Here is a 27727-nt window from a genome sequence, read left to right as displayed (position 1 = left end):
GAGCATCCTGTGGTGTGATCAAAGTCTGCTGGCACAGCTTGGACAGCTCTAATAGTGCAGTAGCCACTTGCATGAATGTAATACCTCCCAGAAAAGGCCTGCAATATGTTTTCAGGTAAGGCAGAAGTCCTGGTGGCCCCACTGTAAAACTGGCAAAAGGAGAGATGTGACCTCAGACTGAGAATTACACTGCAGTGTCTCAACAGCATTTAATTGATTACCCAGAAAGGCAGAAATACTCAATCTGTGTGTTTCTATGTCAAACCTGGGCCAGCTTGGTATCTCTAGGGTGGTCATCCCTAGCTGCATAAGGGCAAGAGCCCCATGATCTTGGAGTGATTTGCCTTGTGGCATCTTGTCCCCAGAGGACAGCTCTTCACCTTTTACCTGAAACTGCCACAGCTCTTCATTGAAGCCATGATCTCTCCAGCTATCCTTGTCATTCCTGTAAGTCTTAGATCTTTTGGAATCCTGTTAGGCTTGGGAGTAGAGCCTGTCCTGTTGCCATCTAGACAGAAGCCCTGACCATGCAGAATGCATGTGAGCAGTGAGGCTGACTGGTATCTGCTCTACCCCAACTGCACCCTCAACATGTGCACCAACTATATCCAGGAAACATGAAATACTTCCAGTTGTGTGTATTTGCAGCAATAAGCTCTAGCTGAAGACTTTGTTTGCAAAGGGTTGATTAGTTCCTTTCAATTTCATCTCAGTCTTATTGTTACAGTATATCTCACCATCCATCTCCTCTTCCCACTCCAGACATTATTTGCTATTCTTGCACCTGCCTTTTCAAAAAGGACTTTTATTAACAATACTAGTCTCAAGCCACAGTCCCACTTTTCTTTCATTTCTGCTAGAGCAATACCACCCACTGCAAAGCTCAGCATCCCTGTAAATGCTGTGGTTACAAACGAATGCATCCTTCAGCAGCATTTCAGACCATTTTTTCACAATGCACATTGTAAATGAGGAGTAATATATCTTCAGAATTGCCCAGAAAACATTATTCTGTTAGCAATATAAAAGCTTCACAGTGTCCGAGTAGGTGCCCTTGCCAAAAACATTTTATTGTGAGCCAAATAATTCAGTTTGAATTGTACATGGTTTGGTATAATCATTCCAGTAAAGCATTCTTTACAATTCTGTAACAGCAAGTCACATGGCTCAATAAAGTTTATTGCTGCAAATGCTTAGTGATTCATGGCATGGATGAATTCTGTTTCTTTCCTGGATCAAGTAATCAATAGCAAAATAATCTCCCTGCAATTACATTGCTCTGCATTAAAGAGGTGTGAAGTAAGTAAGTACAAAATCTGATAGAAAAAACAATGTGTACAACATTAAAATGAACTGCGGTTTGAAACTGGGTGTCCTGCACCAGTTTTGCAAACAGCCTGTGGCAGAGGTACGTCCAGCACACTCCCAGCCTTAAATGACACTTGCTCACATTGTGCAACAAACCCAGTTGGGACCGACAGATTTCCATCCCACCATGTCCAACAGAGCCTGCTGTGAACACTCTGCACTCACACAGATCCCCTGGACATCCCCATGGGTGCCAGGGACCATCCTTTCCAGAGCGTGCTGAGAAAAGCAGGACCTGCGCTGCCTCAACCAACGTTTTTGGTTCTTCCAGCGCTGCTCCTGCACACAGTAAATCAGTGTTTATAACAGCCCCTGCTGAGTTGAGTGCAAATTAAATCAGGCTAATTTAGTTTGCACCATCATGTTCAGCTGCGAGTCACAAAAGGAAACAGAGGCATGTGTTGAGAGGGGAGCTGCTGACGGAGCCTCCTCAGGAGCCCAGCGGGACACGGAGCCTTTTCGGGAGCCCAGCAGGACATGGAGCCCAGCGGGACACAGAGCCCTCGGCTGCTCCAGGGGCCCTGGGTGTCCCTGCTCCCTCCAGCCTGCTCTGCTTCACAGACCTGAACCCTGTGGCTCCAGTGACACCACACTAGGTCATTCCCAATAAATGATAGATACATCATCTGTAATAAACAAGTACCAACACAGCCATCTATTTATCTGGTTCTAACAGTTTTCTCATAAAAAACAGGAGGAAAGTGATATTGCTTAGAAACAGACGGTTCTGGGGAATAAAGTGCATGCTGTTGTTTTTACTGTTTAATGCCTCCTGACTGGGAACACTTAAATGCAAAGGAGTTCCTCTATAAATATGCTTATGCTATTGCACAGGCCTCAGTGCAGTGGTAAGCACATCCCTGAGCTCAGTCTTTTGCCCATGTTTACTTTCTTATCCACAGTCCACCTCATTCCTGAATCTCACATGCACTCTGAAAAAATATTTATAAGATTAAGCACCTAAAAAGTCACAAAAAGCCAGAGGGAAGGCTGCCTGTGCAAGCTTAATATAACTCCTTCCTACAAAGGTATTAGAATATGGTCTTTCATTATATGTTCATTCCCATTGGAGCTCTGTTTCATTTAGCACCCAGACTCAGACTAGGCTGTGCACTGTAAAGGACCCACAACTGAGCTGTCTGCAGGAAAGCAAAAAAGATTTTAAAGAAAAGAAAAAAATAAAAGCAGCAACCTGTAACAGGCACTTAGCGTGGAAATTTCCAGCCCAAATAAATGAATGGTAAAAAAGTGCAAAAGGATCCTACAGATAAATGCATCAAGTAACTCTCTCATGGATTTTGACGTGAATAGTCTCATTTATACCATGTTCTCTAATGCTGTTCACAGCCACGCACCCAGGTTGCACTATTTAATTAGCTACAACCGACATTTGTCTGCATCCTTTAGAAGTACACACACACACTCACCCTATATAAAAACTGATAAATATCCAAATGTTTTACCAGACAGCTCCTGTATCATGCTACTGAGAACATTCATTCCCTGCCAGTCTCTGCTGACTTAAAAACAATATGGGATCAGTTTACTTTTCCCTGTACTGTACTTTTCAATCTGCAGAGAAAACCCACTGCCTTTCTGAAATAAATAATTATCATACAACAAACAGCTGGAGGCCCAGCTCATCACTTGGTCAAACCAAATTAGGGTCACTTCAACAGGGCTGTGCTAACTTAGAAAAGCAAAAGAGATGGTTTGAATGCTTGCAAATCACCTTTCCAAGTTAGGGCTAGGGAGGAGTGTTCATTCATTCTGTGAGTCCCTACCCCTTCTTTCCCAGAAGCACACAGACTCCAGTCCTCTACCATGGGCCTAGCAGGTACAGAACTGGGATCCCTCTCTCAGGGGACAAGCTACTGAGGACAGGGGCCATTCCCCTCCCAGACTCAAGAGCCCCAACACCAAGCACAGCCCCTGGGCACTACCACAGTGTGTGCCTGTGACAGCAGCATTACAGCAGCATGAAGTAGGTGACCCCAAACACTCAGCCACCATGCTCCAGGGTGTCACAGTATGCACTCGTGGTGGTTGGCATCCAATGGTCTCTTCTCAGTAGGGTTGTCTGAAGTGAAACAGGACTCAAAATAAATATGTTAATTAGCAAAACTTCAGTTCACCAAGTCTGTGAGCTTGTCTGTGAACAGGTTAAGTCTGCTTGAGGGAAAGACTTTTCATATGAAGTAAAAAGTTGAAACAAGGCAGCCTTCCTCATCCTGGTATGGGTCTGGTTGTCCCCTCCTCTACAGCATTGCTTCAGGAGTAAAGTGTCATCATCATCCACTGTAAAATAATATGGAAAGGGGGTTGAAATAATCCATCCCTGTGAGAGCTCTGCCATACTCTCACCTGGACTGGGCTATGGGGCATTGGAGATATTCTGCCTCCAGCAGGAATAGAAGCCATAATAAAGCAGAAGGCTTAGGAGCCTGAACCTCCTCGTTGTTTGTAACCTGCCCTGTAAGTGGTCAGTTAAAGATACCTTTTCTAATACTACAGAACAAAACATGCAGTGCCACATGCAACAAAGGGGCCTGCACCTGACAGTCAGGGAATGGCCTTTACCTCAGATTCCCGGAGATATATCCCTTTGCCATCCTGTGTTAAGTTGCGAAAGGCCTCTGCAAAAGAAGTAAACGAGGAGCATTAACTTGATAGCCAAGAGATCCCCACAGCCAAGCACTGTCTCAGGAAAAACCCCAAAGGCAGAGTTTGTAGGCTATTGTAAAGTGCATGTGAGCTTCTCTGTATCCCTGAAGGCTGGAATACTGGGAGCAGCTGAATAAAGTCAGGCATGTTACTGGCTGCCCATGCATCTGTGAAACCTCAAAATGCAGGAGGTCCCAACCCGACCCACTACAATTTTGAGACACGTGCAAAGTGTCTACAGCATGATCTGAGTATCAGCTGTCTCATCCTCACAACTGCAGTCCATCAAAGACATATTTCAAAGCTTTCTTTTCCTGGAAAAGATATATTTAAAGGCAGTCCTCTTCATGGGAAACTAGTAGTCTTCATCTGTAATTTTTCTTGCTTCTTCCTACAGAAGGCTGGTGCCAACCTGCAGAGAGCTTAATCACTAATACGTGCAGCTCAGATGTCTGTAGGCAGGGACTGGTGGGGGGGTAAAGAGAGAGCTTGATTTCCTCTTTATCTGTCCCTTGCTTTAAATTGATTACTCTTGGTTTATTCAGAAATCCAGCTCTGCTAATTTTGACCTTGCCACTGCCAGTGGGAGCAGCATCAGAGGGGCCAGGGCTCAGCTGGCAGCCCAGCTTGCCAGGCCAGACACGGAGCGCCAGCCTCACCTCCCATGATCTCCACTCGAAGCATGAAGCAAACAAAGCTCTCAAAGCTGATCTGTAAGTCAGGGTCACCATATCTGATTGCCATCAAATTACAGACTTCATTGCTGAGTGAAATGCCTACATAAAATGGGGGGGGGGGGGGGGGGGAGGGAAGGAAAACAGAATGAGATGGCACAACTGAGTGGTCTTCATCTCTTCTCCAACAGCTTCGTTTTTCAAGCCTGGCTTAAGATAATCAAATATTAGCCAGCCCAAATGAGACCTCTACATGAAGATATCTCCTCCAAATTTAAAATGGTTCAGATCTGCTCCCCTATACTTAGAGCTGGAATAAAATACAAATAGGCCTCTTTTGCTCATGGGATATGAGGGTAATAGCAGCACTGGGTTTAAGAGCAATATTCCCAAGAGGGTAGGAAAGGAGATGAAAAAGAAAATCCAGAGGAAGCTCATACAGAAAGCATCAGTCCCAATGTCTAGCAGCAGCATTTGATAGGAATAAAAGCATTTTCTATTCATGGCCTGGGATTTTAGTTTGCTTTAGCAGAGGTCTGCCTGGGTTTCTCACTGTGCTTTCACTGACTCAGATGAACTGGGTGAACATGCACCAAAAAGAGGAATGATATTTAAAGTGTAAACATGCAAAAGAAGCTACAAGACTGAGCACCAGCCCCCACACAACACCCAGCAATAGCAACAGAGCTTGGTCCAGTATTTGGATCCATATGTATCATCTGCCATTTCTAGATCAAGTCTCAGACACTGCATTAGTGAAGTCTGGCACCAGTATTGTCTCCATGCCAGTCCCACACTTCCAGATTTGGTCCCTGAGCTGTCATCTTCAGCAGAGGTAGCAATTTAATAGGAGCTAGATCTGGCCTCCTACATCCACACAACCCCACAAATATTTTAAAATTCAATTAGCAACATACAGGAAGGGATTTCAAAATTGGGTCTGAAATAGGCATACACTTGTTTCTGACAACTCTCAGTGTGAGACCACACTGAGAAAAGAGTGAGCAGCCCATCCCATGGCAAAATAATTTCAGAAGTGTTTACTCAGCTAAAGAAGGAAGAAGAGATGGCCAAGGCCATGCAAACTATACTGTTTTCCACTTCTCCTGGGCTCTACACACAGTTATCAAGATGTTTCCCAGCCCTGTGCTTTTTCTCAACTTTCATGAGCAAGAAGATGAGACTTGCCAAAATATGCTGTGGGCTCACCTGTCTCCTGTACAGCTGCATGCAGTTCCACAAGGTCAAGCTTTCCTGATCTGTTGGTGTCTCTCTTCTGGAAAACTTCCTGCGGGGTGAGGGAGTATTTTTAAACAAACCAAACCACCCAAAACCCAACAGATAATACCAAAGGGATTGTGAGCAGGGAGATATTGAAGGGAGGCATGGAAATTGTTGTCATACCAAATAGAAAAGCAGCCTTTTCCACAGGACTCTGAATTCCTGGATACTCAGTGTGCCAGTGGCATTCAGCTTAGTGGGCAAATTAAGGTCAAAACATCTCAATTAAACATTAAAGAGCACCCATTACATATATTACAAAATGAGAAAAGAAAAAACAAAAACAAACCAAAAACCCAAAAAATCCCCAAACTTACAGCAACTCTAACATCCATGCAATTATAATATGAGGATAATGATTTCCTAGCCCACATGCCTATTTATAGGCTTGACCGTCCTCCCACTAAAGTCAATGGAAACCTGGCTGCTGATTTCAGAAACAGCAGGAATCAACCCTTTCCCAAACCAGCTGTATTCTGTCACAGCTGAACTGTTATTATGGGGGGTGAGAAGTTCAATAAGCAGGGCCATGTCCTGGTGGTAAAGAAATCACAGTAACACCCAGTCTGCCCTAAGAAATAATGCTCTGCTGAAGTATTACATAAGTCAGAAGTATCACTCATGACAAGGATACATCCAGGAGTGCCAAGATACCCTGGCAGGAATCCAGACTGAAACTCAGGCGAAAACTCTGGAAATCTGGAGAGAGAACAAAAAAAAAAAAAAAACACCAAAAAATTGTTTTGGGGAGTCATTGAACATCTCTCAGAAAAAATGGACTCTCACAAAATTCCCCCTCACTTGAGAGGGCTCAGGCCCCAAAGCCTTTGTGAAACTTTACACCCACTTGAGAAGATGTATCTTTTTATGATGATAAAAATATGAGGCAACAGGATGGATTCTACTAGTCTCAGAAAATCCAATATGAGCTCCCTGCAGGCATGTAATATAGAATGAAATATGGTACACTATCTCCAGCTATTAGAGAAAATGGAAGGAAAAGGACATCCAAAGCTCTAATCCCAAACAGAATTTACTGCATGACCTTGAGCAAAGTCACTTGACCTGAAGAGCTTTGGGGAACAGCACTCCAAATTAATTGAAACCCTTGTACTAAGCATCTCTCTCTCCCTCTCTTTCAGACACACTGCCAGCTCTGTTAATATAATTAAAAGTACAGGCACTGCTGAAAACATGATGCTGCCTCAAAGCTTAGCATTCCTCGTTCATATATAAATTACATTAAGAGTAACAGAAATAAGCTCTAATCCCACTGCAAATCATGATTAGAGTTGGTCTGTACCTTCCACTGAGTAAGGGACAGAATCATAACTCACCAATTCCTTCTCTGCAGAAAGTCAAGATGCTTTAATAATTTTAATATTGTAATTCTCTGTTTAGTAAATCTGAATCAACTACTGTAAAGATTTTTAAATCACTGTCTTAAAATCAATAACTTACGAAAAGTAAAGGCTCCCTGTTCAATATAGTTTTCTCACAGATAAGACAGTGCCTGGTGGTTCAGTTCACAGAGGAACTATCCTTGTCCACCTTTGTAGAAAGGAGAGTAATGTCAAATTGAATTTAGGTGGAAAAGGCATCACATCAGTCTTTTGATCATCTTCTTTGTTGCCTGTAATGGCTGGGAAGAGTATTTTCTCTGTTGCATATTGGTTGTTACCAGTGCAGAAACTGGGAAGAAAATCTGGATTCATCATTGTATCTGTAATTTCATTGTCATTGTTCACAGAAAACAGCCACTGCAATGCTTCACTGCTGTCCAGGTAGTGTTATTAGTTACCAAGGACCAAAGTAGGAGCCTGTGGAGTGCTCTGGGCTGGCCCCAGCAGAGTGGACGTCACACATGAGAGAGACGAGCCCAGGGCTCACCTGGCTCTCACAAGCATGAGTTACACAGGCCACCTGCACCTCATCCTGTCCCCCAAACACAGAGCAAGGAGCAGCCCTATGCATGCACAGCAGGGAAGAGTAAATAGAAACAGCAGCATGGACCAGGCACATGAAAGTAAAGACAAGATCCTCCTCCATCACAGAAATTCCTACAGACCAGGCTTTCCACATCTTCTAATTTGGTCCTGCTGAGACTGCAGCAGTGGCACAGGGTGAAATGAGATACAGTTTCAGAATCAAAGCTGAGGTCAGGCTGGGTTTGGAGGTCAAATTAAGAATCTGCATCCGTGCTTGTTCTCCCTCCTCATTCTTTCAGTTGTTGAAATTCAAACTAGATTAGCTCTGCTTATAAAATTTCTGCCATGTTGATTCAAACCCAGTCAAATCCTTTTGCTCTGGAAATCTAACATGGCATCAGAAGAGTCAGTTCAGTCAGACTGAAGCCAGTTTCACTTCCCAGAATTCAAGAAATAGATACAGGAGCTGAGGCTTTTCTCTGAGAGGGCTTATTTTACAGAAACATTATTTCTCAGCACTTACTTCTCCAAGATATATTATTCAAGATCCTCTGGAGCTGAACAGCATTTATTTCAGGATTCTGCAATATGGAAGAGAATTTTAATTTTTTTTTTTTCCTAAGTATTAAATCACTTTTTTCCCTCTTTTGTTTTCCCAGCATGTCCCATCTTCATTCTCTGCTTTTCTGGCCCTACTCCAGCCACTGTGAAAATCAATAGAAGAGACTCCCTTTGAATATGACAAGATTCTGAGCCTGCAAGAGCTGCAGTGTGCTCTGGGCTAAGTTCTCAGGGCTCCACACAGATCAATGCAGTAGTGCAGATTTCCACTGAGTGAGGATGCAGACCATTAACCTTTCAGCCCTGCTGCCATCTGTCCCACCAAGCACACTGTCAAGAGACCTGCTTCAAACATTCCCCTTTTATCATTTACAAACAAAAAAAAAAAAAAGAAGGAAACTTTGGAACACTTCTCCCCAAACTTTTCAAAGCAGAGACTCTCCCTCCCCCTTGTCATACTAAAGTTTACAGATCTTTTGGAAGCTGCGACAATCGTTTCTTTGGAGGATTTTTTAAAATGTCACTCTTCAAAAATAAAAGCCTGCTTTCAGATCATTGAGACATGCCAGGGTAAAGCTTTCAGAAATGGCAGTACCGCCTCTGCCTCTGCGTGTACTTGGACATCCTGACAGCAAAGGACCAGCACCTCACAGTATGTGGCAATTTCTAGCACATCAAAGCCACACTGTTCTCAAAACCAAAATCTTAAACAAGTGGAAAAAAGTGAAAGCATTCCTTGTTTTTAGTAACAGCTTCCTTCAAAATATTCCTATTAAAAGTGCAAATTTGTCACTGTGAAATTGTGTTTGCTAAATACGGGGTATGATGCTAAATAAACGCAGGGACCTTTTCTGAAAGGTGAAACACTTGCATCCCTCACCATAGTTAATGGCATCCCTGATGGTCAGCTCCACCCCAAATCAGGCCAGAGAGAACACTGAAAAGAATCTTTCACAGTAAGGTTCATATTTCATTAGGAAAATTAGGGAGAAAAGGAGATGATGGGACACCCAGTATCTATTTCAACTCTCAAAGCAAGTTAGTTGCCATCCAACTGTGATGAAGTATGTGTGAGACAAGATTTCAGGGGTGCTCTCTGATAGGTAACTTTCCCCAATGAATGTAAGAAATCCCAAAGGGTAGGATGGATCCACACAGCCCATCACTTTGTCCCCAGTACACGCAATAGGAATTAACGTTTAGGGAGAGCACGTGAGCCTGGTCAGCTTCTGCAGTCCATTCTGCTGTTTCCCTGTTGGAAAAGTGATCTTAGAGGGTACATCCCTGCCCAGTCCTTCAGTATTTGTTTATGGACTTTCTGCCCATCAGTTTGCTAGTACCTTTTGAGCCTCTTGATACTGTCACACCCACATTAAGTTCCAGGCATTGACACCATGTTGTGCAGAGAAGTGTGTCTCAATGCTGTCATATTGCTAAGCTTCACGGGCCAATTTGCTGTGTGGAGTCATCACTGTACAGAGTCCAACCTCCTCTCCATAGCCCCTCTCTGTTCTCCACACTTCCACAGACCTCCCTTGAATATCAACATGCTTTTACTTTCACAGAGCTACATAATAGCTCTGGAGGAGCTTACTCATGCAAGCACTTACCTGTTCAAAATGCTTTGTGAAGAAATCCTCCCAAATCTTGCCTTCATACCTATCAACAATTTCCTTTAAGGCATTAAAAAAAATCATTAGAAATCATTTACTTACACGAGAAAAATATTGTCAACCAAGTAATAAAGATGCTTTCCCAGAATTGCATTCCATTCCCTGCCCTTCTCACCACCCTGTAATGAGTGTTGCATCACTACCACAGCCCACTGCTAAGATATCTCCCCACATCAGAGAAGTGCTATTTCTTGGAGAAAAATACTCAGACAACACTTAGTGGGGAGAAACGTTCCCCTCACCACACCCCAAGCTGTGCAAAGCATGGGGCCCACTCTGTGCCACAAAGAGAGAAGGGTCTCTGTCCTCCTTTATGCAGCCCAACAGAGGAGATGAAAGCAGGCCCTGTTTATACCAGGGGAACAGACTATGCTATAAATTCCCTGGCACAAGCTGCAGATGTGCGTGTACTGCTGCTGAGACCAGGTATTTTGAAAATAACCTTTAGGCTGCTGCATGGAAATAGTACTGCTAAGGTCCCATAACGCCTTCAAAACTTTCAAGGCATGAAAGGGACGGGTAGAAGTGCAAGAATGGACCATGAGTCTCCAAAAAGCCATGAACAGGAAAGACTGCAGAGCAAGAAAGATGGTATCACTAAAAGATCTTTGCAAAAAGGCAACTAAGCTGTCTAAAGTTTTGCCTGTCCCCCACATTTGACTGCATCTGCCCCCTTGGTCCAAAGGGCTCTGTCTGTAAACCCAAGCTGTGCTTTCAAAAATGCTGTAACACAAGCATTGACATTCTCACTCAGCCTCTTCTCTAGGGCAGAGCAACAGTAAAAATTCAACATTCAGAGCTGTAGATTGAACCACAGACCTCCCACTCCCCTCACACCCACTCACCTTAGAGAGGGTGAAGCTCGTGTTCCCACCCATTTCCCTGGAGATGCAAAAAAGCAGACACATTAAGGAGAGATCTCAGAACTGTGTGTTTGTCTCACCACAGGTGGCATCCCCCTTCCCCAGATGGGGCCCCAACCTGCTCCTGCAGTGTGTGTTTTATTCTCTGGTGTTACAGCAAGGGAAGGCCTCATGTCCATACAGCATCCCAAAAGCTGCTGGCATTTGAAGTATGCAAAGCACAATTTCTGTAAAAGCAACTGTCCCAGCTTTGCCAGCAGGGACTCCTGGCAAACTAACTAAGCTAAAAAGCTCTTATCATTCTCACAGTCTCAAACGTGAGCATGCTGCAAGGGTTGTGTGGGCCTAGCCCACCAGCCTTTTCTGAAAGGATAAGGCCAAAAACAGTGCTTCCAACCACTAAGAATCCTAAGGCAGGAGAAACCCACAGCCAGACTCTCTGAAAGACATGGTGCTGCTTTTTGCAGAGTAAAGTCTTTACGCTGTCCCCACTAGAATAGAAAGACCAGACCTTCCCAGAGAATTAGGTGCTGGCAGAGGAGCAGCAGCATCTCACCGAAGAATGTGCTTCCTGGAGAAGACCCGCAGGATGAACTCAGACTCTTGCTGAGGCTCCAGGGTGGATGGGACAATCACATAGACACAAGGCTCCAGATGGAAGTCACAAGTCACTTCCCGCTCATCAAGGAAAACCTGGTGCTTGTTCACAGGCTGATGGCGGGTGAAGAAACCTGGGGGAAGCTTTCTGTTGCTCTCCTGGTACTGTTCCGGGAAGAAAGAGAAGAGAAATGTTTTCTGCCCCAGCTGAACACGCGGAGAAAAGGCGTGTGGAGGATTCACGGGCAGGGCACAGCCAGCTGGCCTTCCCATCTCAGCCTGTTTTACAGCACAAGCAGGTAACAGAGCCCAAAGGACTGTCTCCTCCCAGGACATGGTGGTTCTCACTGTGCAGCACCCTTGCTCAGTACTAATATGACCAAGCACTGGGCTTCCTGCAACTTACAAAAAAAATACTTGTAAGGAACAGCAACAAGGACTGGGAAGGAGAAGCCATTGCTGTCAAAGTGGCTACTGCAAAATTCTTTGCCATACTGGCCAAAATGACTGCAGGCAGGAACTGCTCCAGAGACTGGCCTTCACTGGCCAGAACACCTCTCTTTTCCCACAGGGACCATGTACTTTGTCCCCAGCTTGTCCTTTGCACTAGAGATCTGGTAGCAGACTATTTTTCAGAGCACCTGTGATCTGAGCATACTGCACGAGCAACCTAAGCCCTAGCCCTGACTTGATGCAAGTGTCCTTCATCTGTCTGGCACTCTTTGCCCTGCAGGCCCTTTTCTGCCACAAGATGATGGATAAAGTGTTGATCCAGGCAAAATGGAACTAATTTTAATGCCACTGAGTGCCCAGTACACAAGCCCAATAAATAATCCTGCTAGCTAAAACTACTGTCACCTTCTGATCTTGGCTGTTCCTCAAAACATTTAGCCATTTTACTCTGCAGCCTCATGGGGAGATGCTATTCCTCTTTCTTTGCCAGTATTTTTCTTACTAATAGAGCAATCTTTCTTATGAAGGGTTCAAGGTTACTCCTCCTGATGCCCCTTATGTTAAATTCAAAGTTTTTATATTCCAGTCAATACTCTGTTGACAGCAGTTCCAATACCTCAGATGCTCTAGGCCTGCCATCTCTCTGTATTGATCTTGGCAACCACTACAAACCTGAAATTAAAAGTCCTGGCTGCCACCATTCCCACTCAGGTGTGGCAGAGCACTGTGCTAGGGCCACACTCAGACCCCCTCTGCCAGAAAGTTTACCTTGAAGGTAACCCTGGTGGTGCCCAAGATAATTAAGTCAGGAAGGAGTGGCATCTTACCTCATGGTTACCATGCTTGGAATACAGTAACTAGGAACACAACTGTGCTGCCCTAACCATATACCCAAACTAGTTTTTCACCAGTCCAAGTTCTCATTTAAGAGGTGTACTCTCATTTGAGTAGTGACACAGTGGAAGATATGCCCTTTAAAGACAAAAGGACCTAAACCTTTCCCTGCTTTAAATAGCCCTCTGAGGTCAGGGCCAAAATTGGGACTCACATCAGGATTTTACTTCCAGGGCCCTTTCTTAGGTCCCAAAAGCTCTTTGATAAAGGAAATGCTAGAAACACAGCTGGCCTAAGGAAGCTGAAAATGCCAGAGCATTCCCAGCCAGCCAGGAACCTGAGCTCCCTAGGAGATCTCTGACTTGCATGGGGCACAGGCTCTTTTCCCACCTCACGCCAAGACTGGAAGACAGCAGAAAGGCAGCTCTGACTCCCACAACACAGCCAAGAATTGGGGCACCATCCCACAAGTGCAGCAGGGATGAAGTGCTCATCAGGTAAAGGCTGATGCCACTTCTAATACCTTTGAAGACCCAGGACAGAAGCTGAACAACTAATACCCCCTTTTAAGGCCAATGAGCCCTCCTGATATGGCTGCTTTTTAGAAGAGTCAGAGGATAGTTCTGCATTAGTAGTGCCTTGCTGTGGTGCCTCACTGAATTCAAATACTGTCACTTGCTGTCAGCCAAGGAACAAAGGCAAACACATCCCATTCAGCATTGTCTTAACACCTGCACCAGCCCAGGTCCCCCAGACAACAGCCAGCAGTGGTGACAAGGGACTCACCTGTAGGCCCACCTGCAGGAAGAAAAGAAACAGAGCATCTGTTAGTCAGGACCTCTGTGTCTCACAAAACACAGCCAAGTCATTCCTGGGAAGCAGAGCAGCTACATAGATCTATATGGGGTCTTTGCCTTCAGAAACCTCAGTTCCTCCACCCAAAATCCCTTCCCCACAGTCACCTCTCCACAATTGTGCAAGCTCACAGCAGCAACAAGACCTGTGTCTCTGTTCAAAGGAGCAGAGTGGCTCTCAAGGCACTTGGATAAGCAGAGAATTGAAGGGAGGAAACTCACACTCCTTCTAGTGATATCCACTTAGCTCTGGATACACAGGGAGCTAGCAGTATGCACACATGGGCAGCTGCCACATATTAGGAACACTTCTCTGGCACAATATTACCATGGTTGGAAATAACCCGAGGGCAGAGCTCTTCCTGCCCCAAAGTAAGGGAACTCCTGGCACCCTCTTCCAGCTATTGCACAAACCCTCAGAGGCAGCAAAATAAAGCCCAATGTGCTTTGAAGCAAGAGGCACTTCTCACTGCTCTGCAGGATGACACACAGCATGCTGGAGAGGCAGCAAGAGGGGCATAGAGCCCGAGGGAGGCTAGCCCTGATGTGTGAGGAGACTGGCCACAGGCAGGAGGAAAGAGCACAGGTAACCCTGTGCACAACCAAACTCTTGGCCTGCAGAGCACTACAATCTACAGGGGCTGGAATTTCTCCTGTTTGGTGAGAGCAAGAAAAGCAAAGCAATTCTTTGCACCTTATAGAGTAAAAACCCAATGAAAAGGTGAGGAGCCCGGTTCCGGTGTTTGCTGCTGTGTTTCTGCATGAGGGATATAACCACATTGCATGAACTTGGGCTTTTCCTACTGTCATCAGCTGGTAACACATTCAGCCAGTACTGAGGGTTCATCCAAAAGTTGCCTAAGTAAAAAAAAAAAAAAGTTTTGATGTTATTTTCCATGACAAAATTGATTGCCAGCTTCCCACATGATGCCTGGCATTGGACTGAATAGGTCACAGGTTGTCTGAATCTCCAGACCCTGGAGGAATTTGATTTTAAGGTGCAGTTTACAAGTCTAGCAGTGCAACTACTAAGGAGAAGGAATTATATTTCTGCTTATATGCAACTAAGAGCTCATTTTGTTTATAAATGTATCACTATTCCTCTCTCACCTCTGGTGTACGGGCTTGCTGACTTTAGTTTCCACCTGCTCTGCTTCCAGAAGAGCTGAGCCTCTGACTATTTTATTCACTTTACTTAAAACACACTCCCTGGAGGTGCTGAGGATGCAAATTTTAGCAGACAAGTTTAATGTCCTAGAGCAGATCAGTGCTGGCAATTGATCCTGGGATCCTAAAGCTTATTTCATGCTATAATCAGCCCACTGCCCTATGTTTGCAAGCAGTGCATCTTCTGTGATAGCAGGAGCCAGTCAAAGTCCTTCAACTGCTTATTTCTGATGTTTGTGCGGAGGCTTAAGCAGGAAACACGTTTGTTAACAATTTTGTGTTAAGAGGTTATAAGGAGCTGGTAACTGAGTCAGCAGAGCATCCAAAAGTCAGAGTCATCCAAAAGAGCACCCCTCACCATTACAGAATCCCAGACTTCCTCCTGCTGTACTTCCTTTAACCCATCTCCCACTCTTCAAGGAGTACATCCACTTTTTCCCATCTTCCTGGCTCATCAGGTCTGGAGTTAATTTACAGATCACCAGATCTACAAAATGAATCTTAAAATCTCGCAGAGACATCCTGGGAAAAGAGTGCCAAGAGACATCTTGTCAGCAGTTTAGTTTAGTCCATATGGCTCGTAAAACGAAAAGAAAAGGGAGCGGGGAACTTCGAAGCCGCACCATTCTGTGTTACATATGGTAATGCTCATATTTTATTAGGCAGTAAAGAAGAGAGCGTCTGCTTCAACAGCAGCATCTAGGAGTAGCAAATGCACCACTAAAACTTCAGCAAAGGATAGCAGAACAGAGAGTAAAAGAATCTTGCCAGCAAAAGGAACGCAGTGAAATTACAGGGGCAGCAACATTGCCACCTCGTGGCAAAAGCTGTGGAGAAACCGTAGGCAAACAGGCAAGCAGGAGCTTCCCGAAGCTATGTTAAAAAAAAAAAAAAAAAGGCAGGACAAAAGCTCCTGGGACTGCTCTTTATCTCCAGCAGCCCCAGGAAAGCTGGCAATGTCCTGCTTCTCCCTCACTCCTACATTGAAGAACAATGCATGCCATGTCAGCACAGCCACTGCTCCTCACAGCCTCAAGCTGAGAGGAGCATGGGCTGCTATAAAACTTATCACCTATGCCTTGGCCTTAGTGGCAATGTGCTGCTTCAGCTCCAGGTGCAGCCCCAGCGCTACTGGAGGAGAGGGGACAAGCAAGACTGTGCCATTACCAGAATTCTCCATCCTCCTTCTTTTTCCTCAGCAAAATCTTCTCCTTTGGGCTCAGCAGCTCCCACTTGTAAGAGCTAAGGGAAAAACATGAGGTGACTAACCGAATGTGGCCACAAATTCAAGACAGAGGACATAGCCTTCCTTATAAAAAGAGGCCAAATCCATGTTTCTACATATCTCCATGCTTATCCCCCGCTATGCCTTCAGCCACACAAGACTCTTCACGACCACCCTGGGTCCCATGAGATGTAGCTACACCTATGTGGCTCCAGTTTTCTCCAGCAGAAGCCAGAAATGTTCCATTTCCATCAGCCAGTGCCTTCACTTGAACACACGGCTTCCAAGTACTTAAACTGTAAAAATCTAGACCTGCTTTGTTGGTTAATTTTCTGTCAAAGGAGACATAATAGGAAGAGTGTTTGGCATAATGAATGAATGACTAGGACAGCACAAGAGGCAGCTGGGAGTCATTTCAAAGGCAGGCCTGCAGTATGTTGCTCATTATGCTCTTCAACAGAACAGCTGGTGTGCTGTCATTATGTGACAGACATGCATCAGAGAAGTTACTGCTCAGCAGACAAGGTGAAAGCCATTCACATTCCCAATGACCTCTGTACTCTTCCCTCCTTTCTACGTCCTGAGCCTCAGCAAACAGCCTGTGCAGGGAGTGAAGTGAAGCTTGGAAGGAAGAAACATGCTCCATTTCAAAGAGGAACAGGACACAAGTTTACAGTTGCCCATGGTCTAGAACGCAAACCACTGTCTTTCATGGGTCCCAATTAAAAAATAAGTAAAATAATAAAAAGTCAGGTAGATGCAAATATAGGGCCCATTTTCCTCACTAGCAGCTTCTCTAATCTCATACCCAACTGTATTTCCCTCAAGCAGCCAGGACAGAGGACCATAGCCACCCAGTTCCAACACCTTGCAGCCTATGGGATATTTTTCCTGGGCCCTCCCGTGATAAATGACTGTGTCCTGAAACATGCTTCTTTTTAGAGCCTTCTGCACAGCTGTCTGTCCCTTTGCATGCTCTCCAGATCACAGCAACATGGTCAGCATCTCATGTTCATACTATGTTTCCTCTGGCACTTAGTGAAAGGAAGAGCAGAACTGATCTTGTTGAGGCCGCATGTGTGAAGTGAGCCCAGCTACAGAAGCACTGTCTGTTGGAGACATATAAATCTATGGAGTCACTGCTTTGACACCAGAAGGTCTGTGTAAGCAACTGTTATCTTATTGCTGCCCTCAACATTAATTCATGCCTGAAGATGGCAGCATCTTTCCTCCAAGAAACCTTTCCTCTGCTCAGTGGCATACCTTTCCTTTTTTAAACTCACCTGTCACTCCAGTCTCCTTTCCACTCAATTTTTCCCCATGGATTTCTCAGTCTCACTAGGCTTTCTGGTCCATATTGACAGGTCACCTGCAGAAAACAGTAACACTGTGCTTACCAAGGTTTCAGCAGTTCTCATCTGGTTTATATCATTGTACTATATCAGATATTAACAACAATTTTGTTTGTTCTCATAGATCATAGGAAGCATAATGATAAAAATATTTGAACATGCAACTCTGAATTCCAGCAATGAAGAGATTAAGGTGCTTCATCTTACATTCTAAACTGAAACCAGAGACATGACAGATTCCTAATCTAAAGGCTTGACTGTAAATTCCTCTTCCTTTCCAACATCTGCTCATTTTGTACTCATGTGAAAGCCAAGTCCTATCCCAGTGCAACGGCACAGCACAATGCAGCCCCCTCAGGTGACCGCACAGATTAATGCCTCCTGAACTGGGAATGCCACGGCGGGAGGAGAGGGAGCCAGGCCAATCAGGGGCTTTGTTGGCAGCACACAGCAGAACAGCTAACTTCACACTGTTTCCACATGCTTGGTCAGTCCCTTAATGCTGCCTGGCTCTTCATCTCATCAGAGGAGCCAGACTGACAGACACATTGCTGAAAAACTCCACACCTAAAGCCCTCCTGCTCCTCCTGTGGGAGACACAAGTATGCCTCATCCAGCTACCTCTTCTAGCCTTTCTAGTATCTCTTGCTAGAGGTACTGAACATGCTTTCACCAACATGTCCAAAGCCCCACAGAGTCTTTTGCCAACCCTGTCAAACTCCTCTTGAGGCTGGACAAGACAGTCATCCACCAATTCAGGAGGGAGAAGTTCCTACTCTGGGACCTATTATTTCACTGTCCTTTATCTCTAGACAAATATCTTAAGGGGACTCCCAGCAATAAGTCTGCAGATTTGTGGGGTCCCCCTGCACTGTCTGCACAGGAGCACAGTTCAGTTCCCTCACTCTACCCCTGACTCACATTTCTATCTGCAGTTTTTCATATTCTGGCCTTTACATCCTTACTTCTCTATGGCCTCTCCACTGGCTTAAGAAGGCTTTTTACCCCAAGTAGAAAGCACATCCCCAAGTTTCAGCACATCCTCCCAGCAGCCCCAAAAGCCAGTCCCTTCATTCTTAACAGCTAAGATGCATTTCTAGGTGATGGTCTCAGGAGAGCCCTGTGAATCATCCCACCCTTAGAGATACACTGATCCATAACCATTGTCCTTTACATCAAGGCCTCCAAATTAAAAATAACATACTTAGAAAGCAAATCTTAACAAAGCACACAGTCTCTTTTAGCGTTAGACTAAGAAAAGAGTATTGGGAAGGAGATATTACAGTTGCTCTGATCAATGGTTGAACATATGACTGCAAAAAAAAATTGCTAATATCCAGATTAACCTGGACCCAGGACATTTGGGCTGGTCTTACCTTTCTAATACCAGTTACTGTGTAGGCATGGCCAGCAACAAGCCCATTCTTCAGGACCTTTGTTGTCTGTATAGAAGAAAGAGAAACAGAAGGAAAATAAACCTTTTCTTCTATCCCTACTCATACAGCAGACTCATACCAATACCAGAAACCTGTACTTGTGCAAGCAATGATTTTCAAAGTAAAAGGAGAACTGAAAATAAATAAATAAATGGAAGCTCCAAAGAGCAGATTTTGCAGTATGCTTGGAATTGGAGGTTGAATGTGAATGCCCCTTCCTAAAGTGTGGATCTTTGGCTAGAGACCATCTCACTTTAAGGAAGTTCAGGTGGTTTTGATTTTCGGAAAAGCAGAGTTTCCCAACAGCTGAGGTGGTAGCATAAAGCTTGGAAGCCAAGATTTTAATTCATGTTCTGAACTACACATCTCTCTACCTTAGCTGTAACTTCATGCCATGTGTGTCTGTACCTCACTGCACCATCTATAAAAATGGAAAATTTATTTAACAAAAATGGGAAAAGGCAGTAGGTCCCTATTCAAAGAAATTCTTTGATAGATAAACAAGTTCCTAAACATAACAACAGGGAGCTGAGAGCATCAGGGAATCAATTCATGAGCAAAGTTTAACATGAAGAATGTGACTTCTACAGAAAGCCACGTGTGGCAGCTTTGATACTTTTTGAGTCATAATGACCAGCTGAGCAGAGGGAAAGGGTCTGGAAAGGCTTTTAGCTGTAGAGCCATTTGATGTCACTCCAAGCCTCACCCCTAAGTGTGTCTGACAGCCCATGAGAGATCTGCTGTAGGTGGCTCTTGTCAGGATATTCCACAGATCAGGAGGAGCTTCTGCAAGCTTGATCCTTGTATTGACACCCCCTGTAAAATCTACCAAGGCTTCTGAAACTTGCCCAATCTGCAGATCTTCATAGGAGCCATAGAGTCTAGCAAAAAAAGATATCAATATATTCTTTGGGTTATACTCACAGATGACAGGTTGAGAACAGCTTGCCTATGAAAACATAAAAAAAAAGTGTGCAAAAAGCAAAAGGAAGGCTGTAACTCATGTTTAATTTTAGGGGAGTTTTTGGCAAGGGGAATCTACAAAATTGCCTCCAAGATTGGCCATAGTCTGAAAGGGACTCTTCACTCGCTGTCATCCCTGACTGCACTGTAATGAGAACATGCCCATCATGACTCTTTGATAACTCTGCCTTAGAGAATGTTACCTGAATTTATCACCAGGCACTGTGCTTTATCTAAGATATAGTGCCTTGAGAGCTGAGTCTCCAATCTGATTTTCTTTATCACTGCAGTGCAACTTGGTCCAGTCTTTTCATTCTAACACCAACACCAAATGAAAATAACTGAACATTCTCACCTTTGTGTGATCTTTCTCTCACTATAAACTAGGATATTTTTCCCTGCTCTGCAGAGATTATTTCAGCCAAATATTAACAAACTCCATCAGTTAGGCCTTGCTGCTTTCTTCTTTGTGCTGATACTACCACTAGAGCTTACCACTGTAGACAAAACACCCTGGAGAGAAGCCACTGTTCTCACCGTGCCATGTGACTTGTGACATGCCTCAGCTTTGGGGACCTGAGAGCAAAAACATCTGCCAAAACAAAGTGCAATACTTCAGCAGACCTCCAAAACGAAAATCCTTGGAGGCTTCTCCCACTGATAATACATTAAAGGAGGCTTTTAGAAATCACTCACATTTTAAAATCTCTATCAGCGGTGTTTCACTCCTCTGTGGTATTTACAAGGAAGGCATCAACCTAAGCCAATACACTGTAAACAACGATAACACTCAAAGGACAGCCCCCCACAACAGGGCTGTTTTTGCACCTAAACCCTTGGATTTAAACTCAAGGGCCTGGGTTGATAACAGCTACTGCAATGGCAGCTTTTACTGTGCAATAATAGAAAGATGAGAGCCATCTACTACACTGCAAATGTAGTGAGGCCTAGGAGATGCATTTATAAACAAGAACAAACTGCGTAGGCACCAACCAACATATTTTAGAGAGACTATTTACATAACTTGGCATGAGTCACTTACTTAGCATATGCCTTCTCCAGGAGGGCTCCCCAAAACACATTCTTATAGACCGAGGAAACAAAGAGCAGCTCCCCTGCCTCATTCACCGGCAGGCGATCATCAACCACCACGTCAACCCATTCCCCGAAGTGCCAGAACTGTCAGGGGAAAGGAATGAGCTGATGTTTCCTTGGAAGGGACCTCCCCTTGAAACAACAGGAAAGGCAAGACAACCTAGCTGTGGGCACAGAACAAACTGCTGTGGGTCAGTGGGATGTGCTGACTCAACCACAAAGCCAGGTTCTCAGCCCCACCCAGCCAGAGGAGAAAACAAAGCATGTATCAAGTGTAAAAGGAGTAAGCAGGGAAATTAGCCACAGGTGGACTTCTGGGGAAGGAATTCCTAAGTGCAGGGTAGCAGAGTTGTACCAAGAGGTGGGCAAAGGGGTAGAAGATTGGAGCTGATGTGCTCAGGTCCTGCTGACTGTTGCCACTCTTGAAAAAGAGTTTTGTCTGTGTTAAAATATGGGTAGGACACAGCTGGAGAGAGCAGCCAAGCAGAGGTGTTTCCTCAGAGTGGCTAGCAGTTGATTCACTGCCTGCACTACTTTGTAGGAGGGGTGATGGGCTCCTCTCCAGACTGGGATAGCCTCTGGCCACTTGCCCCTGGACAAAGGGAACCACGTACAAATTATCTAAGGGTGTGACACAAAACATAGCAGAAGGATATCTGAGGGTCTCCTGCAATCTGGGGGAGCAGCCGTACCCGGAAGTGGAAAATGCCCGCGTATTTCCTCTCAAAGCTCTGGTTCTGTGGCACAACTGCAGCCAAGATGTCCTGGTGGAATGTCAGGGCTTCCAGGGCCGCCAGGAACCAGCAGTTCTCTGCGCCAAGACAAACGGACACATGCAGTTGGCTGAAAAGCGAGAGCTCTCAGCCAAGTTCAGCAACATCAACAAGATCCCAGCAGAAGAGCTGTTGTGCTGATGTCTTTACAATTATAACAAATCATACACAGAACATTAGATGATCCAGACATGTGCTTTGCTTAACCAAACCATGATTGGTTTATAATTGTTCTCTCATGATCTTTTCTTTTGGATACTGTTTGGTTAAATAAGAAATTTAGCAAGCAATAACTGTCAATGAAAACATTTTGGGTTTTACTGACATTGTGTGAGGGGTTTTCTATTCTCTATAAAGGCACACTATTAAAAAAAAAAATTCCATTTTTCTTTGAAAACATTAGCTTTTCAGAAAAGAAAATAATTTCAGTGGATCTCACATGTGAGATTGTACTTACCAAACTTTGTTTTTAAGGACATAAAGCACTTAAAAACTAATTTAGTCCCACCTCTACCTGTTTTGCAGGTGGCAATATAGTCTTTTATTTTAGGCATAAAATTATTTTTCTAACTGAAAGGCTGAGAAGAGAACACACACTGAGCATTAGGTACAAATATAAAGTCCTTCTGTGGCCTCTGTTCAATTGTCAAGTAGCAACACCACAGACCAGTAAGAGCACAGGATCACTTCCTATTAGCATGGGCAGAAACAACACACAGTGGTGATTTCAGCTTGTAGAGACACTTCTCATGCCTCAAATCCCACCTCAAAGCTTGCCAGCTTATTTACTGAGCCTATGCCAGTAAATGATTGCTTCATCCACACCATGCCAAGTGGAGAGAGGAGATGGACACCTTCTATTTCCATGCCAAGTTTGATACATTCAAACTTCAATGCAAAATGTTATCTTGTGTAAGAATACTTAGATATTTATACAAAGGAGTTTCCTTACCCACCAATCCTTGGCAGAGATCAAGCTGCTTTCTGTTTGCAGAATAAAATACGGGACTTTTGTGCAAAGCCTGGGAAGCACAAAATTAAAAAGAAAAAAAAAGGAAGGAGAGAGTTAAGCCAGTAAAATGAGCTGACTTAGCTTGAAAGTCAAAGCTTTTAAAATACTGAGAGTCCCTTTGTCCCAGCAGACATTGTTCTGGCCCAGGTATAAATCTGGTGTTATGTGCTCTGGCTAACCTGACACCAGCCTGGCCACACATTTGTGCTTGGTTTACATTGAATTTGGTCTCCAGAGTAAGTCACTGGTGCTCAGATGCATCACCATGGCTTTCCACAGACACCACGCTGAGAAGACAACCCTTCAAACCTCCCAGTCCTGCTCCTCCACACAAGTGGCAGCCAAAAGAGGTTATGAGAGCAGAGCATAACTGTTCAAACTTTCACCCAACCTGGCTGGCATCTCCACAGTTTGACTGACAATTGAGTTACAGACTGATGGCTGCTACAGAATTCCTGTTGCTGTGACAAGAGTAGGTCTGTGAATAATTGTTGTGATTTTTTCCCTTCACAAGTGCCTCTGGGGTTAAATTAATAACCTAAGTGTCAAAATTACATTTCACTTGAATGACCCAGAAATTGCTCAAGCTAAGTTTCACACTGCTGGCTTCCCCTGCAGGCAGTAGCAAAGAAACAGCAAGCTCTCAGAAGGTAGTCACAGTAGTTAGACACCAAGGCCTGCCCTTGGTGAGTTTGGGTGTTCAGTTTGCAGGCCATCAGTCATAGATGCAGCAAGCTACAAGCCTGCAGGGTGAATGGCAGAATCTCAGCCTGTCCTCTGCAGCACAGGGACTGAAGGATGCACAGCATCCATTCTCAGAGAGTCTTTGCTCAGAGAGTTTGGCATCCAGAGTAAACAGTAGCCTTCTTCACAAGGCAGTTTTAGAATCACAGAATCACAGAATATGCTGAGTTGGAAGGGACCCATCGGGATCATCAAGTCCAACTCCTGGCCCTATGCAGGACACTCCAAAGATCACAGCAGAGCAGCAGAACAGTGGACTGAGAGACAGGTGGTTTCAAGTCCATTCCAATATCGGAAAGGTGGAGAGACTTGAAGGGCTTTGTAGAGGCCAGGACTCACATTGGCCCTTTTTTTTTCTTGCAGAAAATCAATCCTTCTGAGAAATTGTTTAAATCTCACAAAATATGACAGCTAGGGAGATGCTATCTGCTATTACCTGGCAGAATTCTCTACAGACAAGGGAATTCTGAAATTCTCACATAATTCTACACACTGGTTTCAGAAGGATCTGATTGTCAATACTCTGCTCAGTGGTTCAGCAAGAGCAAAACTGGCATTGCAAGTAACAGGCCTTATCTAACTGTGCCAGGCCCCTGTCCTGGCCTCCCAGACTTGTTATCTCCCCATTTGTTATGAGAATGTGCTCTGTGACCAGCCCTCGCAACTGGGTGTCTCTTCTTGTGAAGTTCAGTTTAAGCCTGGAACAGCAGCAAAGGCCTTGGAAATGTGAGCACAAGCAGAAAACAAAGACCCCAAAACTAAAACCAACTCACAGACTGATGCTCAATCACTGGCTGTGATAGAAGCTCAGCCTTGAGAGCTGAGAAAAGAATACTCCAAATACAATAGACTAAACAGTTAAGCAGGGAGAAAAAAAAACCCAGCCCAGCAAGAGGATAAGGCACCTGCCCTGTCTGGGAAAGTAGCAGCCTCCAGCATCACAACAGTATGTGGTCCATGGGAGAGAGGGGTCACGGCTAAGAATTGTCTAGAAAGTCAGAAATCCTCTAAAAGGTCATGATCTTGAACTCTGGGGAGAAGGATCTCATCTGTCACCACAGAATCATGGTGAGATCACTGTAGTTGTGAGCTCCAAGGAAACCAGTTCTCCCTGCTCCCTTCGCCTCCTCTCCCTGCCTGCTCCAAGTGGATATAAACTGAACAAGGCTGGTTATGATTTTGAGCAACAAATGCTTCAAAGGCAATTAGGAAACTCCCTGTACCCCAGCTTCCAAAATGACACCTGATGTGATAAATGTAATCCCTGGAGACATTAAAGTACACCTAAATTAAAGTCTAAGAGTAGTCTGTTCAATGCTAAAACTATTTGCTGGCTATCATCTGTAATCATCCTCTTACACACAGTGCTCAGTGAAAGTCACTTACGTGGGGCCTCCTCCACTGTAAATTTCGGGGTAGTTTCCTTAGCAGTGCTCCTGTTCCAATAGAGCTGATGTGAGCAGGGAAGGTGTCGTCTGTGAACAAGCGTTTGTTCTTCAAGCACGACTCCAGCAAAGCCTGGTAGTTCTGCTGGATGGGAGGGGTGTGTTTTTGAAATATACTCCTGCCTAAAGGCACGGGTGACTTCTTTTTTTTCAAGCACAGCAGAAAAGGCATGCTGATGTCTCCAATAACACCAGGATAATTTTTTCCCACTGAGGATTCTGGAGGGATCTCACACTGCACAGTTCTGCTGGAAACTCTTGGTTTTCTCGGATGAGGCGTGTCTTTTCAGAGGAATTCCTGATAGTTAAAATAAGTATAAAAAGTAAATTTAATTCTGGCTTTTAAAATTTTCTTCTTAGTCTTAGCAGGGGTGGGTAGGAACGGTGGCATGCCCAGGAGAAGTGGGGGCCCACCCAATTCTAACTGAGCACCTATCACTGCATTTCCAAGACTTTAATATTACTGTAGATCTGAGTGAAATCAAAATGAGTGACCCCACTGACTTTTACTAGAGCTTTGAAGACATACACATGGCTATTCTATGTCTCTCTCTGGACTATTTTAGGCTCTCCAGGATATTTTCATAACGTGTTGCAACATGAACGACAGTCTTTATTCAATCACATTCTGGCATGAAGTTATTTCCCCTCCCAAAAAAAAAGAAAAATAGCAAGATAAATCAAAGGCTAACAGAAAAATGGAATACATCAGGTTTTACAAAGCCACGACTCACACCCCTATGATAGTTATTTTACCCTTTTTGCCTCATTTTGGAGAATGATATGATCTTCCCAAGAGCTCACATTCCATCTTGCTGAGCACCACAGATTCACATATGAAATCTCATGCTGAGGTATTTTTTGACTTGTAACATTCAAGACAGATGTTTCTCATCCCCCCACTAAAAACACCAAAGAGTGATGTCCTAGCTCTTTTTTAATATTAGCAGCTATGTCAAACATTTGCACCACCCTTTGCTGGGAGAAATCATGACTAAAATCTCAGCAGGCAAATCACTTCCATCAATGCTAACACGGTGATCACAATCAGTTAGTACAGTGTGGACTGAAAAAATTAACCAGGATGCAAAGTTTAAAAATTTGTTCACGTGCCATGATACAGCATTTGGAAAGCTCCCCCACAGAGGAGGCTCTTTGAGACTCAAAATCCCTGCCCCAGGCACCCGAGGACACTGGTCTCAGTCAGGCACCAGTTGATTGTTACTCCCATCGAAGCTGAAGGCCACCAGCAGTCCCTGTGAGAAAACAAACAACCATAGATTGTACTGTTCAACCACACAGAGCTCTCATTTGTTATAAACCCACTCTACAAGTGATCCACAAAGCTTGACCCTCAAGGGCAACCAAGAGAAAATCTTCAAAAGATAACCCTGGAAATGAAATTCAATTTTCTATCGTAGAGTAGACATTTCAGAGATGAAAAATAATTTAAGTGCCTAACAACTTGCTTACTTTTTCTCCAGATGAAAAATGCTGTCTCTCCCTCCAAACCTTCCCTTTGTACAGCCATTGGCCTTCACGGCTGCAACATGATCAGCAGACAGAGATAGATTTAGGAGAAAAACAAAGGAAGAAAACAGCCTGGAGACCAGCTGCTCTTTATATAGGCAGATAAAACATGGATGAAGAAGAATTTCTCATTTTGCTGCTCTCCAGGAAAAGAAGTGGAGAGCAATTGCCACACTTTGAGCTACACTGAAGAACAAATATTTGAGACTTGATTTTTGGGTGTGCAGAGAATTCACAGTGTCTGATAAAATTATTTTAACTTTTCACCAGTTCTCATTTCACTCTGGCATTTATTTGAAAAAGAGTTGAACTTTATATACAGGTCTTGAAATCCAAAGATAATATGAAAAAACCAATGCTTTCAAAAATGAAGGTTGAAATCACCTGAATATGTAGCCTTATTTTCAGTAAATTCAGCCAGCACCCCTGACTCTAACAGTGTGTGTTGAGTCAATGATGCTATTTTGTATGTTTTGAAAACCTTCCAGCTGAACCTGCCTGTGTGTTGTTTTAAACTTTTTTCCAAGTCACCTGGAAATCTTCAAACAAAAGATGCAATGAAGCATTCTATGTGTCATGAACAGTCACTTCTCAGACAGCAAGTGTTCCACCTTCTGTTTAACCTTCTGCCTGCTGGCTGGCCACAGTCCTGTGCACGAGCAGGCACCAGATACAGATGTATATGACCAGCAAGGTATTCCTGGAAATCACCTGTATTCCACTCCCCAATGGTACTGAGCCAGCCTGAATCAGTCCACCACCACAGGTGGAGCAGAGTGTGTGCATGTCTCTTCCAGCAATTAAAATTTCTAAGGGAAAGCAGCCAAGTGTAGGAAACAGAGGTTACAAGCTTTAGAGGGAAGCCATGAGCTAGTAGGTTAAATGGATTTGATTCTCCATGCCTTCCACATTCCCCTAGTTAGCATGTTTACCATCTGATCTAAGTCCTTCCACTGCATTAGCATCCTATGATCTCCCCTGAGCTTTCTCAACATCTTAAATGCCTCATCCCTAAGTCTTAAAATGAGAAGCTGAAGAATCTATGGAAAATCCTTCACTTTCTGTAAAAGTAACTGGACCATGAATTAATTCTCTGAGAGCCTCTTACTCACTCTAGGAGAGGATTTACCTCAGCCAACACTTAGACAGTGGGCAATTTGAGGGCTAAACCTGGGGATGACAGAGCTCAGCCCAGCTCCTCTGATTTAACAAAGACAATCCAAATCTGGGCTGAG

General features: G+C 44.2%; 1 protein-coding gene across 1 annotated transcript; it reads right to left on the bottom strand.

Moving 5' to 3' along the window:
• Positions 1-744: 744 nt before the first annotated feature.
• CAPN14 (calpain 14) lies at positions 745-25134 on the bottom strand. The gene is made up of 20 exons (XM_069009308.1): positions 24904-25134; positions 22714-22783; positions 21681-21799; positions 20936-21072; positions 19637-19811; positions 18871-18936; positions 17426-17511; positions 16085-16159; positions 15276-15439; positions 14433-14608; positions 11569-11774; positions 10995-11031; positions 10087-10149; positions 8439-8496; positions 6622-6686; positions 6111-6179; positions 5916-5994; positions 4692-4808; positions 3949-4004; positions 745-3666 (listed from the first exon to the last, which is right to left on the bottom strand). The coding sequence occupies exons 1-20, from the start codon at positions 25132-25134 to the stop codon at positions 3640-3642; spliced, it is 2076 nt and encodes a 691-aa protein (XP_068865409.1). The 3' UTR covers positions 745-3639.
• Positions 25135-27727: the final 2593 nt, after the last annotated feature.

The sequence above is a fragment of the Aphelocoma coerulescens genome, chromosome 3, assembly GCF_041296385.1.
Source record: "Aphelocoma coerulescens isolate FSJ_1873_10779 chromosome 3, UR_Acoe_1.0, whole genome shotgun sequence".
Lineage (NCBI taxonomy): Eukaryota > Metazoa > Chordata > Aves > Passeriformes > Corvidae > Aphelocoma > Aphelocoma coerulescens.
The sequence above is the reverse complement of the archived record's forward strand: the minus strand, read 5'-3'. Positions and strand labels throughout refer to the sequence as shown.

Coding starts and splice junctions, on each gene's coding strand:
- CAPN14 (XM_069009308.1), bottom strand. CDS start 25,134: ATGCCTTTTCTGCTGTGCTTGAAAAAAAAGAAGTCACCCGTGCCTTTA. Junction 18,937..19,636: donor GCTGTCAGACACACTTAGGG/GTGAGGCTTGGA, acceptor TCTTCTATACAG/ACAACAAAGGTCCTGAAGAA. Junction 4,005..4,691: donor TCGAGTGGAGATCATGGGAG/GTGAGGCTGGCG, acceptor CTTCTTTTGCAG/AGGCCTTTCGCAACTTAACA.